The sequence below is a fragment of the Stegostoma tigrinum genome, chromosome 17 (genome assembly GCF_030684315.1).
Source record: "Stegostoma tigrinum isolate sSteTig4 chromosome 17, sSteTig4.hap1, whole genome shotgun sequence".
NCBI lineage: Eukaryota > Metazoa > Chordata > Chondrichthyes > Orectolobiformes > Stegostomatidae > Stegostoma > Stegostoma tigrinum.
The window spans coordinates 19151002-19167876 of NC_081370.1; the positions used below are offsets into that span (position 1 = coordinate 19151002).

Sequence of the window (16875 nt, forward strand, 5' to 3'; positions counted from 1 at the left end):
GTCTCCACATGTCTATAGTTCCCTTACCATGGAACAACTGCTCCCAGTCCATGCTTCCTAACTCATGTCTAATCGCATCATAGTTTCCTCTTCCCCAATTAAATATCCTCCCATATTGCCTAATCCTCTCCTTCTCCATAGCTATGTAGAATGTGAGGCAGTTATGGTCACTATCACCAAAATGCTCTCCCACCACAAGATCTGATACCTGCCCCGGCTCGTTTCCGAGCACCAAGTCAAGAATGGCCTCTCCCCTCGTCGGCCTGTCAACGTACTGCGTTAGGAAACCCTCCTGAACACACCTTACAAAAACAGCTCCATTCAAATCTTCTGCTCGAAGGAGGTTCCAATCAATATTAGGAAAGTTAAAGTCACCCATTACAACAACCCTACTGCGTGCACACTTTTCCAAAATCTGTCGACCTATGCTTTCTTCAATCACCCTGCTGCTATTGGGGGGCCTGTAGTAAACCCCTAACAAGGTGACTACTCCCTTGCTGTTCCTAATTTCCACCCATACTGACTCCGTTGGCAGATCTTCCTTGACAAAGGAAGCTTCTGTAGCTGTGATACCCTCTCTGATTAGAGGTTCATATTATTCATATTGTTCATATTATTTATCATTTGTAGTATAACAAACTAATTGAGTGAGAAGGCCCATTTTAATTTATTTTATTTAGCCCATAAAGACCCCATTGTAGCACCTAACTGTTCCTTCCAATATTAATCTCCACATCTGTCTCTAGAAACCTTTTGACGTATTGAACATTTTTGTGTGAAGAACCTCCCAGTACAAATCCAATGCTTTTACCTGCTCTTGCATTTTGTTTGAAACAGTTTTCCAGAGTTAACATCTTACTGTCTTCTAAATTTCGACAGATACACTGGTCAGAATCTTTCCAGGCACTGAACAATGAGGGCATTGCCGAGAAAGTTAGGAAAATTGCATGAGACATCCAGTGCAGTAAGTACCATTTTTCAACTAAGTGTTGAGTGGCAAAACAAAATTCTTGCTCGTGAATGGAAAGAAGTATATTTACATGTATTAGAATGCATTAACATCTTATTATTGCTTTTTATAGTCTCATTAATATGTATATTCCAATTCTCCCCATGAGCAATATAGAAAGTATGGTTACTGAGAGATGAGGATTACCCTCTGCAGCCATAGTCAATGATTCCATTATGCAACCTTCTGACTGATATCAAGCATAGATATAATGCAGCCCATTTTTCCACCAAGGCCAATGATGGGTCTGCTGATGATGGAATTCTGCTATTTAGACTGGTCCAGTGAAGTACACTCCAAGCAGAGTATACCGTGTAATCCGAGCAAGCTGAATTCTGCACACTACAACAGGCAAAAACATGATGCCATAGACTCCAAAGAGCTACGCAAACAACTGCAGTTTTCCAAGGAGGAAGATGAGGATATTGAGTAGGGAAGAACATCACCTTCCCCATGATAGAGCACTGCAGCATCAGACGCAACAAACTAGATAGGACCTAACTGACATGCAGTTCCATTATATGAATTGGATGCAGTGACCAGTCATTGACTGTAAATTTGTTTACTCAAAAAGCAAGCAATCCTTTTGTTCCCAGAGGCAACTGCAGCTTTGATTTGTTTGGGTTTTTTTTTGTCCAGTAGCAATGGATTCTGTGCTCCAATCCTTTATCTTCTACAATTATCAATGACTTGTGAGTGTAATGCTGATTAAACCTGCACAAAATGTCTGACAGTGGCATGTTATTTAATTTAGCAGGGGTTAGCAATTTTTTAAATGCTTCATGCACTCCTATGCCTGCTTCAGTCAGAAATATCATCCTTTTACTCACCACCACCCCCCACCTTCACCACTGTCAGATTAACAGCGAGATTGTCAGAAACGTCTTATACACTAAAATATTATTGGCAGTGATGAACATTTCGGTCACAACTGTATTATTCCAGCCCCTCAGTCATACTTCTGCTTGTGCTCATCCTCAAAGGTTAATCCACCCATGCAAAAACAGCCTATTCACAATGACCAGATTTTAAAATTTATTTCTCATCTAAAAACGGCTCTCAATTCCTCTTTTCTGAAGAAGGGTCCTGACCCAAAATGTCAGCTTTCCTGTTCCTCTGATGCTGCCTGGCCTGCTGCGTTCTTCCAGCTCTACACTGTGTTATCTCTGACTCCAGCATCTGCAGTTCTTGGTATCTCAATTCCTCTGCTGATTTTCAGTAAGATTCTCCAAATTAAATTTGCTTGGCTTGTGATACCCACAATCTCACCTTATTGCCAACTGTGATATCTTTAGAGGACAGACAAAATACAGTTTGCTACATGGAAAGTCAGTACCCAACAAACTAGTTTATTCCGGAAACAATTGGTTACAAGCATAAATGCAAAAGAGGGAATTACACTTCTTTATCTTTAATAAATTGCACAAGAGAGTGCTGTTACAGTAATACCATTAAACGTTAACAGAGATGCTTGGATTAGAGGGAGATGATAGCATTATGGTAATGATAGCATCACTGGTTGTAATCCAGAACCTCAGTTTAATGTTTTGGAGATCTGGGTTCAAATAATAACAGATGGGAAAGTTGAATTCAAATTAATATGGAATTCAAAAGCTAGCTTAAATGCAACCATGCTATTGTTGCTTGTCATAAAAAAAAGTAATTTGGTTCACTGCTGTTCTTTAGAGAACGAAAGCTTCATTCCTATCTGATCTGGCATACATGTCTCTGGACTCCTAGCAATGTGGATGCCAATCAGAAACTTTGTGTCCAAGGCATCAAAACCTGCACAACATCCAAGGTAAGGCTGTTAAGTGAAAGTAACATTTGTGCCACGCATGTGACAGGCAGTGACAATCTCCAATAAGTCATAATCTAACTATTGCCCCTTCAGGTTCCATAGCATTACCATCACTGAATTCCCTATTATCAACATTCTGGCATTGGGTGTTACCATTGACCAGAATCCAAATCAGACTAGCCACATAAATAATGTGGCCACAATAGCAGGTCACAGGTTAGAAATTCTGTAATGAGTAATTCCTGTCCTATCTCCCCAAAGCCTGACCACCATCTCCAAGGCAGTGTGATAGAATAAGCTCCACTTGCCTGGATGGGTGCTGCTGTAACACCACTCAATGACTTCTATGTCATCCAGCTAAAGCAGCCTTCTTGACTGGCATCCTCTTCACCACCTTCCATATTCATTCCCTTCACCATTAATGCACAGCAGCTGCAGTCAGTACCATCTACAAGATTTAATGCGGTAACTCACCATAGCTTCTCCAACAGCACCTGCCAAACACACAACATCCATCATCTAGGAGGACAAGGGCAGCATGTGTATGTATCGACCTTTAAGTTCCCCTCCAACCACTCACCATCCTGACTTGGAACTATACTGGCGTTCCTTCACTGTCACTGAGTCAAAATCTTCGAATTCTCCCCTTAAAAGCATTATGGATACCCTTATAACGCAAGAACAGCAGAGGTCCAAAAAGGCAGCTCACCACCACCTTCGCCTGGAACCAGCAGCTATAATTGTGGTTGCTGTTTTATTTGATGACAGTAGAGAAAAAAACGATCAGCATGTCTACAGATGGACAAATATGTGCCAGGGCTGCCTCACTTTGATTTAAAGTTGCTGTTCTTGATGTTTTCCTGGAGTTGATATCAGCACCATGCCATATTTTATTTCTATTTTATTTATTTCAAGTGAGCGGTAGGAGACAGCCATCCAGCCAAACTAAACAATTCTGGCCTGAGATGGCAGAGGAATTGAGTGGACATAACATGGTGAGGAGAACCTGGCTGAAGTGTTGCAAATATTCCTTGTGGCAAGGGAAGTCCAACACTGTACTTAGGCAATAGGCTTCTAGGTCTACAGACACAGCCTATGCAAGAAGTGAGTGACCTGAGGATTCTGGAATATTGTACTCAATACATACGTACATCATGCTGAATGTATGCATGACTGTGCACTGACTGCTAGACAATAATTACTGTATTATATAACGCTGACCAATCAGTGGCACTGAGTGTGCCAGTTGGTTGTCCATGCTGGTGTTCAATCAGCCCACCAAAGAGCTGAGGGAGATAGCGAAGGTGGTGAGGAGTGACCTCTCTAGAAGCATCCTTATTATCGGACATCCTCTCAGCCCCTCCAGCTGAGTTACCATCAATGCACGAAGTATTATTCCAGGTGTGGCAGCAGTTTTTTAAAATTCATTAACAGGATGTGGACATCTTTGGTTAGGCCAGCATTTATTGCCCCATTCCTAATTGCCCAGAGGGCAGTTAAGAGTCAGCCACATTGCTGTGGGTCTGGAATCACATGTAGGCCAGACCAGGTAAGGATGGTAGTTTCCTTCCCTAAAGGACATTGTTGAATCAGATGGGTTTTTCCTGACAATCGATAATGGATTCAAGGTCATCATTAGACTCTTAATTCCAGATATTTTTATTGAATTCAAATTCCACCATCTGCCGTGGCAGGATTCAAACCCGGATCCCCAGAACATTATCCGAGTCTCTGGATTAACATGTATTGTTAATATGGATAAACAATAATGCTACTAGCCATCGCCTCCCCTACAGTGTTCGTCCTGGCACTGTGGTACTGAGGGAAATTGCCACAACAATATCAGCCTCATTTATACATGTGCGCAGCCTGCTTCCACATCTTCCTCTTTGAGGGAGCAACCTATGAGAGTGCCTGAGATTGCAGGAATCCATGTAAGTAATCTTACTGTCTGGTTCACTTCAGTGACATTGATATACTTGTGATCAATTGAATAAAATCAGTGTGTCTCAATGAAGCTGATATAATAGCACTCATTTTTGATTCAGTCTCATGATTTGAGGGGTTAAAGACAGACAAATGCTGAAGTGGTGGAAACCAGCAAATAAATGTGTTAACTGGCACAGTATGGCAGTTAGGGCTTTGATGTCAATGAGGCAAACTTCTGTATTCATTTGCTTGGTGGATTCACACCTTTCCCTGTAGTAAAGTCATATCAGGAACTCCCTGTTATCCAGGCTAAGAAACCTTCAGGAATAAATACAGCTGAATCAGAATGCCCTGACTATACCTTTCATCCTGATTGACGCCTTGAGGATTCAAGTAGAACTCTGGACATACTTACACTGCTCAATCAACCTCTTTCTCTTCCTGTGAGGAATTGCACTACTACTCTACTGAGATTCACACCTCCCTGTGAAGAGTGCATCAGAGCACAGTGACTCAAGTCACTGTTCAGGGAGCATACTGAAGGTTCCCCTGCACTCTCTAAGTGGTTAATGCACTGGAATTGCATCTTCCCCGGTCCAGTGGCCTACTTAATGGCAGCTCGTGTAAAGTTGACATCTCAGTGGTCCGTGATATGGTTGTTTGTTGGTGGCAGTAACCACATCTTCAGTGGAAGCTCCTGTTCTTCAAGAGGCTATCCAATTAGTCTTGCCAGTGTCATGATCAGCTTCAGCAACACTTAAGGGTGAAGGAGTCATGACAGTTGCCTTACCAGAGAAAACAATTATGCTGCTCGCATAAATGGAGTCCTTTCTTGTTCCTGAATGCTTGAAGCTTCTCTGTCAGTGCCTGACACATGGGTACAGTCAACAAACCCCTGCCCTTAAAGGAGTCCACCCCACCCAGCGCAAATTCCGTTGCCCTCTGTGGTTGGGTGATCTCATCCTAGTCATTTCAAATAGCAGCTGACTGTGAAATACCAGTGAAGTCAACTGCCGCTCCTCAGAGGCAAAGAAGTTTAGCATTTCACTCACTTTGATGTCCACTGGCAATACATGCCAGACAATGATCAGAGTACACAATTCTGCTACTTTCTGCTTTGATTGGCACAACCCTCAGTGACACTCAAACTGTGTCAGATACAGGAAGCTAATTTAGTTGACCCTTGGCTCTTATAATGCTTTCACAAGGTGACTGTTTGACCTATCAGTCACAATCAATATGCTTGAAGCCTGAATTGAGGGAAACATGCCACACTATAAATCAGGAACATAAGGGTTAGAAATTACTTTAAGTGTATTTGTGCTGAGAAAGCATGTGACTGCTTGTTTGCTTAAGCATACAGTAAAGGTCTCATTTTCAAAGCTTTAGATAGAATGAATGTTGGCAGAAACAATCTTGATAGAACACAGCAACACTGCTGCTGGAAACTGCAGTGCTCAGCAGTTAGAAGAGCATAATCTGATCATGTGCCTGCATAGAAGCTCGGGACATAACTATGGGTGGTATGTATACAGCTGTGATAGGTTGTGTAGCGAAATCATGCAAGAAATGTTCAATGAAAATGGACTAAGGAACTGTATAAAATCTATGCAAACTAATAGCTAAGAGAGAACAAGGGCGGATAGATCAGCTGGAGCTTATTGAATACTGATATCACCCGAGTGCACAGAAAGTGGGCTTATGTTTATTCAAACAGACTGCATCGAGGTTGTACTTTAATCTCCATTATAATGGCTATAACTTGTTGTAAGCTAGAAGTCATTTTTAAATTCTGTAATTTGACTTCATGAATGGTGCTTCTCTGTATGACGTCTAAATCAACATTTTCCTTTTTGGTGGCTCAGTGGTTAGCACTGCTACATCACAGTGCCAGGGGTCCAGGTTCAATTCCAACCTCAGACAACTATCTTTGTGGAGTCTGCACATTCTCCCTGTGGCTGCATGGGTTTCCTCCCACTGTTCAAAGATGTGCAGATTATGTAGATTGGCCATGCTAAATTGCCCATAGTGTGCAGGCTAAGTAGATTAGCCATGGGAAATACCGGGATAAGGGAAGGAGGATCTGGGTGGGATGCTCTTTAGGGGCACGGTGGCCAAGTGGGAAGGCGTTGGTGTTGTAAACTGAAGATTGTGGGTCCATTCCACATGCGTGCCAAAGAGCATATTGGTTATTCTTTTTGGGGTGGCACAGTGGCTAGCACTGCTGCCACACAGTGCTGGGGCCAGGGTTCAATTCCACCCTTGGGCGACTGTCCTTGTGGAGTGTGCACATTCTCCCTGTGTCTACGTGGGTTTTGTCAGAGTGCTCCAGTTTCCTCTCACAGTCCAAAGATGTGCAGGCTAGGTGGACTGGCCATTCAAATTTGCCCATGGTGTTCAGGGAGATATAGATTAGGTGAGTTATAGGGGGATGTGTCTGGATGGGTTGCTGCGAGGGTTGGTGAGGACTTGTTGGGCTGAAGGGCCTGTTTTCACACTGTAGGGAGTATAAGCCATATTAGCCAGCAAGGCCTTGCTGAATCCCAGTTTAATTTTAGAAGGAGCCATGATCTGTCTTGCACTCATGGAAAGTGTGGAAACTTTTAGTTTTCGACTTTTTGAACAATGTTTCCTTTGCATTGAGTAAACTCATGAAAATCTGAACACATTTGTGTTAGTAACTAAGTCAGCAGGCTGTCTTTGCTTCTATTGTCTGACTGAGTGATAGAAGTTCTATTAGTCATGGCAGCTGTCTGGTCTGGTCCAGACCTGGAATCTTGACCTTTCCCTTTCATATCCAGTTTCATAAATAGAAGAATATGGAGTATGTCTTGAAGACATATTTTGAGTTAAATATATTTGACATTTGATCACTTTAAGAATGAACCTCTCAGCTTTCAGGAGTTTGAGCTTGTTCTCACTCAGTCTCTGAAAGTCCAAACATATTGCATCCATTCATATTGCTCTTTCTATTACTTCTTCAAAGATTTCAATAAGATTGGATAAACATGGTCATCTGCCCAAATACAAGAATAGATAGAACTTGATTACGTGCACTGTCACTTACCTGCATGTTGAGAGTCCTAAATATTTGACAATCCTCCCATTACAGAAAGTAATTAAAGTAAGAAATAGCTACCGTTGAATGTTTTATTTCAATATGCAATCAAAGAATGCAAAATATTTAGTCACACCCAAATTGAATACCCTACTTGTGTTTTAGCTTTGATTTAGATGTATTAGAACATAGAACAGTACAGCACAGTACAGGCCTTCGGCCCACGATGTTGTGCCAAACTTTTTACCCTAATCTTAAGGTCTATCTAACCTCCACCGCTACCTTATACTATCATCCATATGCCTATCTAATAGCCGCTTAAATGCCCCAATGAGGCCGACTCCACTAGCCTCTTTGGCAATGCATTCCAAGCCCCTACCACTCTGAGTAAAGAGCCTAACTCTGACGTCTCCTTTAAATCTACCTCCACTCACTTTAAAACTATGTACCCTCGTAACAGCTACCTCACCCTAGGAAAAAAGTCTCTGGCTATCCACTCTATCTCTCCCTCTAATCATTTTGTACACCTCTATCAAGTCATCGCTCATCCTTTGTCGTTCTAAAGAGAAAAGCCCTAGCTCTCTCAACCTTTCCTTGTAAGACCTTCCCTCCATTCTAGACAATAAACCTGGTAAATCTCCTCTACACCTTTTCCAATGTTTCCATATCTTTCCTGTAATTAGACAACCAGAACTGGACACAATACTCCAAATGTGGCCGAACCAGGCCTTTGTACAGCTGGAACATAATTTCACGTCTCTTGAACTCAATCCCTCTATTAATGAAAGCTAACACACCATACGCCTTCTTAACAGCTCTATCCATCTGGGTGGCAACTTTCAGGGAACTGTGGACAAGAACTCCAACATCCCTCTGCTCCTCCACACTGCCAAGAATCTTTCTGTTAATCCTGTATTTTGCTTTCAAGTTTGTCCTTCCAAAATGAATCACTTCATACTTTTCAGGGTTAAGCTCAATCTGCCACTTCTCAACCCAGCTCTGCATCCTATCAATGTCCCTTTGTAACCTAGAACAGCCCTCCGCTCTATCCACAACTCGACCCAACTTCGTATCGTCCGCAAACTTAAAATCCACACTTACAATCCTTCATCCAAATCGTTTACAAAAATCACAATAAGAAGAGGACCCAGAACAGATCCTCGTAGTACAGCACTCATGATTGAGCACCATGTCGATTATAACACGTTGAATATTGCAGAATGTTGCCACAGTGCTAGTTAATATTTTAATTTAATGCAATATATGGGTTCAAAAGTAGGTTTAAAAACACAAGTAAAAGTAAGGAATGCAGGATCCTACAGGAACAATGAATTATGCTGCTGCAGATATTTAGCACTTTTAATGTATCCTCATTGTATGCCTGTTGCGAAGTGAGGCAGCAAGCAATACCAATAAAAATATAATACTGCAAAGCTTCGAGTTTACTTCATGTTACAAATTTAAACTATTACAAATATTAAATACATTTTGAAATAGATTACATAAGTGCACTTACTTCCACTCAAGTCAAGGAGTTAGACAAGAATCTAATGTTTTCTGCTCCTTATGTTTCAACTCTGATACCAAATTATTAAATTTTGTGATACACGAGGCTAACAACATTAGTTCTCATTAAAATCACATCACCTTGGAGAGAAATGATGACGTCTGGTTTGTTCTCTTTAAAATCTCTATCTGAACCCTTCACCCTCATTGCCAACAAGCCTGAGGAGTTAACGAAATTTATCACCAAGGTGTATACCCTGGAGTCGCCAGCCTTTGATGACTACTTTGTCCATTAGGTCAAACCGCTCTGAAATCCTCCTTCTTGGTTCTGAAACTGCATCCTTCTCCACCTTCTCTCATGGCCTCTTTCAGCTCATTTTGGCTATGACATAACCTGATCCTTTGTCTCTCTGTTCCCAAAAATCTGCTGACCACCCAAATCCACTTCTTAGCCCTCATGCTAGTTGAGAAAACATTATGCTTGACTATACTGTTCTTAAACTCTCATCCAATCGCCAATTTTCTTGCTTTGGTTCTGATGAGTGTTATTACCTACAAGAGTTGTGTCCATGTTGATTCTGAACTACCGCAGAAATTGCTCCAAAATCACAAATTACATCCTGCATGACTACGAGCACAGTGTACAGTTGGTTCTTAAAATCTCTGCAGCTTTGATCGAATTTTCCAACTGTCTTTCAGTGGGATCACCACTCTTACATACTTAAGTATCTTCTGCAATGGTTCTTTTCCTATCTCTGCACTGATCCCCAGAGCCCCTCAAACATTTGCTCTTGACCACTCAATCTTCCTTAGCCACATTTTGCACCTTAAAGAGAATGCTTGCACACAGGGTTGCAAACATCAACTTTCATATATATGCCATTAACATAAAGTTCGTTTGAGTGGACCACTTCCTCTGTGTTGTCAATCTACTTGTCCAGTGGCCATCTTGGATGACATATAATGTCCTCCAATGAAAAAGAACAAAAAAGTAGTTGCTTTTGTATTGTGCCTTCCATGGCTTCAAAGTGCTTTGTGCATTACAGCTAATAAAGTATATTGGAATTACAGTCACATTTGTAATGTAGGTATCTTTGGGCCTGGCCATAATCTCTACACCCTTGCTACACTTGGATGCCATTCCCCGAGCACAGTCAGGGAAAACCATATGATTAGCAATTCTGGTGTGCCCTTCATCCCCAATTTGAGATTTTTAACTCATATAATTTTGATGTAAGGCAGCCCGATTCCACCGTCACTATCGCTGCTTCCAAGGTTTTATCTCATCCATACCTTTGTAACATCCAGATTCAATATTTCAACACTTCACGGGCCAGTCTCCCCTTTCAGAAATCTCTGTAAACTTCATCTCATCCAAAGCTTTGTTGTCTTTATCCTATCCTGTACAAGCACCCACTTACTCAGCCATCACACTTGTTGATGCTAAAATGGTCAACAGTGCCCTGGAGATTCAAATTTATAATTCAGATTTTTATTTTGTGTTTGCATAGTTTTACAGCCTTTCTTTGCTTTTGCAGCCATTTGACCCCAAATTCTTTAATTCCTTCCTCCAGCTTACAAGCCAAAATGGCCTCTACCACCTTTAGATCTGTACAGCTGAGTAAAAAAAGTTGAATTACATAAGAAAATTAAAGGAAACAAAAGAGTATATTGAGACAAAGCAGTTATTTGGGTGGGGAAGTCCAAAACAATCTGTGATTAGCCTAAAATTAGGTCTGAGCCATTCAGGGGATAAAGCAGGAAGAACTTCTTTACATAAAGAATAGGTTATCTGGAAAATACCTCATACAGCCTTTGAGGCTCAGCTGATCAAGGAAATGCAAACCGAAAGAATTTTGTTACATATTAAGCAAAATAGAGCAAGAATAAGTAAATGATGTTGACATGCAAATCAGCCATGATCTATTAAGATGTTAGAAAATTGTCTAAAGATATACCACTTATTAAAACAGAGTCAGATGAGCAGGGTTGCCTTCTTAGTAAGAAATGAAAAGAAGTGATATAGGTATATGGGTATAGTTGAATAACTGCAAAGGAAAAAAAAACCTTAATGGGAGTTATGTGCAGGCCCTGTAGCTATGGGTATGAAGCTGAAATAAATCAAGAGAGAAAAAAGGCAAGTAAGAAAGGCACTATTACAAAAATCATGGATGGCTTCAGTATGTAGGTGGACTGGAAAAATCAGGTTGGTAGCAATCTCAAGTAGACGAATGTTGTGGAATGTCTACGAGATGTTTTTTGGAATGTCTTGTGGTGGAGCCTACTAAGGAACGTATTTATGTGGCCAGTCCAATTGAGATTCTGCTCAACGGTAACCCCAAGGAACTTGACAGTGAGAGATTCAGTAATGGTAACACCATTGAATGTCAAGGGATGACGATTAGATTGACTATCTCCAATAAGAGCTATTGCATGGCATTTGTGAGGCACAAATGTTACTTACTACTTGTCAGCCCAAGCCTGGATACTGTCTATTTCCTGGTGCATTTAAACATGCAATTCGTCAATGTCTGAGGAGTCATGAATGGTGCTGAACATTGTGTACTCATCAGTGAACATCCCCACTTCTGACCTCACAATGGAGGGTCACTCACTGATGAACCAGCTGCAAATGCTTGGACCATGGACACTACCCTGAGAAACTCCTGCAGAGATGTCCTGGAGCTGAGATGACTGACATCCAACAACACAACCATCATCCTATGTGTCAGGTATGACTCGAACCAGTTTTCCCCCTCATACCGATTGACTCCATTTTTGATGGGGCTTCTTGATGCCACATTCAGTCAAATGCGGCCTTGATGTCAAGGGCTGTCATTCTCACCTCATCTCTGGAATTCAGCTCTTCGTCCATGTTTGAACCAAGGCTGTAATGAGGTCTGGAGCTGAATGACCCCAGTGGAACCCAAACTGGGCAAGTTATTCCTGAGTAGGTGCTGCTAGATAGCAGGTGACATAAAGATATGTGGAGGGGCAGATAGTGTTGAGGGTATGGGGGGAGGGGTGCGGAAGGACACTGAAAGGCTAGGAGAGTGGGCAAAGAAGTGGCAGATGTGAGTGTGAGAAAGTGTAAAGTTATGCATTTTGGTAGGAAGAATACAGGCACAGACTATTTTCTAAATGGGGAAAAGCTTTGGAAATTTGAAACACAAAGCGACTTATGAGTCCTAATTTAGGAATCACTTTGATATGCAGGTTCAGTTTGTAGTTAGGAAGGCAATTATAATATTAGTATTGTTAGTAATGTTATTTCAAAAAAATACAAGAGCAGAGATGTACTGTTGAGGCTGTATAAGGCTCTGGTCGACAATGATGTGCTGTCACATGAAGAATCAGTTGAGGACTCTGGGTCTGTACTTGATGGAATTTAGAAGGATGGGGGGGGGAATCTAACTGAAACTTACAGAAATACTGAAAAGTCTGGATACAGTGGATGTGGAGAAGATGTTTCAACTACATCCTCAGATTGAAAAGAGGACCCTTTAGAAAGGACACGAAGAGGAATTTGTTCAGTCAGACAGTGACGAATCCATGGAATGCACTGACAAAGAGGGCTGTGAAGGCCAAATCATCGAGTGTATTTAAGACAGAGATAGGCAGGTTCTAGATTAGTAGGGGGATCAAGAATTACAGGGCATAGGCAGGAGAATGGGGTTGAGAAATATATCAGTCCTGATTGAAAGCAGAGCAGACTCAATGGGCCAAATCACCTAATTCTTAAGCTCCTTTATCTTATGGTCTTATGCTGAATGTGCCACTCCTGCTCCTACACTCCTCCTTTTGACATTGTTGAGTTCATTGTTGGGGGTGGCATGGTGGCTCAGTGGTTAGCACTGATGCAGGTTTGATTCCACCCTCCAGCGACTGTCTGTGTGGAGTTTGCACACTCTCCCCGTGTCTGCGCATGTTTCCTCTGCATGTTCCGGTTTCCTCCCACAGTCCAAAGATTTGCAGGGCTAGGTGGATTGGCTATGCTAAATTGCCCGTAGTGTTCAGGGGTGTGTAGATTAGGGTTATAGGAGATGGGTCTGGGTGGGATGCTATGAGGGTTGGTGTAGATTTTTTGGGATGAAGGGGCTGTTTTCACACTGTAGGGATTCTATGATTTGGATTCTCTCATATAAATATCACATCACAGATGTGGAAATGAAATGCCTGGGGGCCTGCCTCACCACTGAAAATGCAACAGTAATTCTAGTTATCAGTCTACTGCAACTCATAGCCCATCATAAATCCTGAAGTTACAGTATTTTCATCCAAGAATGGCACCCACCTGTGAAATTACTAAGACATCTATTTCAGCAGGGAAGCAGTTATTGTGTTGTATCTCAGCATTAATGATGTTACTTATTATGCTTGACAAAAATAAGCAAAAATTTCTTGGCATTTAAGCAGTTTAAATTGCTGCTTTCTCAGTGGAAATTAACTGCTCTGCAGGGAAGCTATCACTTTAAACAATTGTCAATTTTGGCAGGTCTTGATGCTAGTACTTGTGTACTGATGTACTGAATGAGGTAGACGTGGCTGGGTTTCCTATAGGTGCTGCCATCTCACTGAGTCTGACCAATGTTCTGATGTTTGCACAGAGATGAGCAGCAAAGGTAGTATTTAGCAACTTGTAAACTTAGGGGCAGAGATCGGGTGAAAGAAGTTCCTGCCCAATTTGCATTCCAACTCAAAAACTGCTCTAACTCTTCCCTCATTGTCCCCCATTACCAAATCTGGATTTCAAACCTAAAGTTTTTTGTCCCCCTCCTGCCTTTTGAACTAGAGTGCTAGCTTTCATATATTCTGATGATAATTTCCTACCGGTATCATTCTCATTTGATGAGGAAGACCATGTTCGTGAATCCAGTTACCCACTGGAGCTAATGGCACGATGGAAGCATTTCCATTGTCCCCTGTGAATGAAGACAGGAGGTGAACATAATGAGAATGAAGCTGTGAATGGGGTTGAAGGGAAGAAGATTGTGAAAAATGACACAATTCCTGTTCTCCATCCATTATTTCATCTTCTAGACCACCTTCTTCGGACTCCTGTGACTCAGTGCAAGCATCATCCAAACGTTGCCCTGATTTACAACAGTCTACATTCTCTCTCTTGGTAATAGGCTGAAGCACCATTTGTACCTCATTTCCATAATCATGCCGTCCACAATTGATCTCCATTGCTTCCACATCTGTCAGATCTACAGTGTCCGAAGTAAATTGAGTGTCCTGGCTAGAGAGTGCATCAAAGGCCTGGGAGTTTTGACTGCTACTGAGTAATACCAAGTCTGGCAACTGTATTTCCTCAGGGATACGTTCGGTGCCTTCTGCTCCAGCGGTAGACATTTCTGACACCTACCCACAGTCGATCTGATCTCGATGCCTCCAGTGTTATTCTTACATTTTATAGTGGAAGCTAAATTCCCTTTATGGATTTCATACTGCCAAATTATCCTGAAGAGAATGTAAAATATATTTAGTTTATAATTTCAAATAAAACATTAAAATCCTGAAACAATAAAATGGCTTATTTGATTTTTGTTTGAAAAGTGAGAGATTCAGGTTCTCTATTCCAGGCCAAGTACTAATAACACTTGAGTGGGTGGGTGGTATAGCAAAAGTATTTTAGCCTGTTATGCACTTACCAGTTTCGTCAGGTTTATACTGTAAGGGATTTAAGGAGCCCCGCTCAGGGGCAGTCCTTAAGGCAGAAAAATCAAACCCATACAGTGATAATAGTCCAGTTTCCTCTCCGATCGTGCTAATAAAACCATTGCTCGAAAAACATGAAATGTAACGTGTCGCTAATCAGTTATCTCCAAGGTGAATGTGGCTGTGGACGGCAGGATTTTTGTTTGTGGGATGGCTGGATGGGGGAAAGTGAGAAATTAAGGTGAGCAAATTGGTTTAGAAGTTAGATTTTGGGCATTTGAAATTTTCGTCTTGCTCGCAGCAAGTCCACCCCCAAAAAATGAAGGGGCCTTCGCCATCTCCATCAGAGAAAGTTTACCCACCCCTCCCCCGACTCAGAAATAACTGCAGGTGCAGTAAGTTAAGAAACAAAACAGGAATTGCTGGAAAAAGGTGTGGCAGCATCTGTAGAGAGAAATCAGAGTTAACGTTTAGGGTCGCTATCATCTCCGGCCCCCAACTGAACAAGCAGCCGATGGCAGTGGGGACGGGGATGGAGGTTGGGGTCGGGCCGGCCTCGGTGGTTAGGACAAGAGCCTGAGAAATGGAAGGGAAATTACCTGCTGTCTGCCACTCATGGGGGAAGTAAAGACAAACACATGAAAGGTGACCTGCCTTGACATGCCCCATGAATCAGATATTGGGGAAAACTTTGAGCAGATCGAACAGACATTGAATATTTTAGAGATTTAAAAACACGTAAATGGCCATTCAGTCTACAAAAAAAATACCTCAGTCAACTATTTCAATTCGGGGTAGGTTCACTGATTTCATTCACAATGTAGCCAAATAATTAAGCAAAAAGCCATTCACTGCCACGCATTCACCAACGATCACCAGCCCAAACCAGCTCTGGTCAGTTTCACTTGGGGATTCGGCGCACGCGAACAGCCCACCCCTTCCCGAACCCTCCAGCCCGGCCCAACCCCCCATCATACCCGCCTCCAGCAACACCAGCCCCGCCCCCTCCAACCCGTTCTCCACGCACCGTCATACTCGCCTCCATCCCCGCCCAAAGCCCATTCACAAACCCACCTCTATAGCCCGCCACAAACCCATTCAGCCCCGCCCCTATCCCTGCCCCAAACCCATTCAGCCCCGCCCCTATCCCTGCCCCAAACACATTCAGCCCCGCCTACATCCCCAACCCAAGCCCACTCAGATCCGCCTTCATCTCCGCTCCAAGTCCAGTCAGACCCGCCTCCAGCCCACTTAGACCCGCCTCCAGCAACACCCCCAACACCAGTGAGCCCGACCTCAATCCCCGGCCCCAAGTATTCTGAAAATGGTATGTTATTGTCGACCGCAATTATCCTCAATTCAGTGGCTGGTCACTTGTACTTAGGTCTTGACTTGAAATAGAAGTTTTTCTTTGGAAGAACCTTTCTTTTTTTTCTGCTCACAGAGAGACAGAGACCTGAATTGCTTGCAATCTTAGGGAGTTTGAGTGCCTTGCCTTCTCTAAATTCTGCAATAAACAGCTTCTTAAAATCAATCCAAAATCTGTTACTGATGAAGGGTCTAGGCCCGAAACGTCAGCTTTTGTGCTCCTGAGATGCTGCTTGGCCTGCTGTGTTCATCCAGCCTCACATTTTATTATCTTGGATTCTCCAGCATCTGCAGTTCCTATTATCTCTGTTACTGAGCAAATGCCTTTATAACTAAAGGCACCTAGTTCCCACTAGCTTCACAAAAGTAGCAAATTCATCTTCTCCAAAAGTTACACACACTTGTATGTCCAATGAGTGAATGTTACAAGATTCTATTTTTGTTTCATAGAATAGAATCATAGAACCTCCTACTGTGTGGAAACAGGCCCATTGACCCAACAAGTCCACACCAAACCTCCAATCATCCCACCCAGACCCATTC

At 42.3% G+C, this 16875-nt stretch overlaps 1 protein-coding gene across 1 annotated transcript in view; it reads right to left on the reverse strand.

Annotated features, from left to right (window-relative positions):
- LOC125459182 (uncharacterized) overlaps positions 1–15848 on the reverse strand; it is a 28950-nt gene extending 13102 nt beyond the window's left edge. The window contains exons 1-3 of the mRNA XM_048545236.1: positions 15735–15848; positions 14958–15178; positions 14134–14766 (exon numbers count right to left, since the gene is read on the reverse strand). Of these exons, the coding sequence (XP_048401193.1) occupies positions 14134–14658 (525 nt within the window). The 5' untranslated portion in view covers positions 14659–14766; positions 14958–15178; positions 15735–15848. The remainder of the gene's footprint in view (positions 1–14133; positions 14767–14957; positions 15179–15734) is intronic.
- Positions 15849–16875: the final 1027 nt, after the last annotated feature.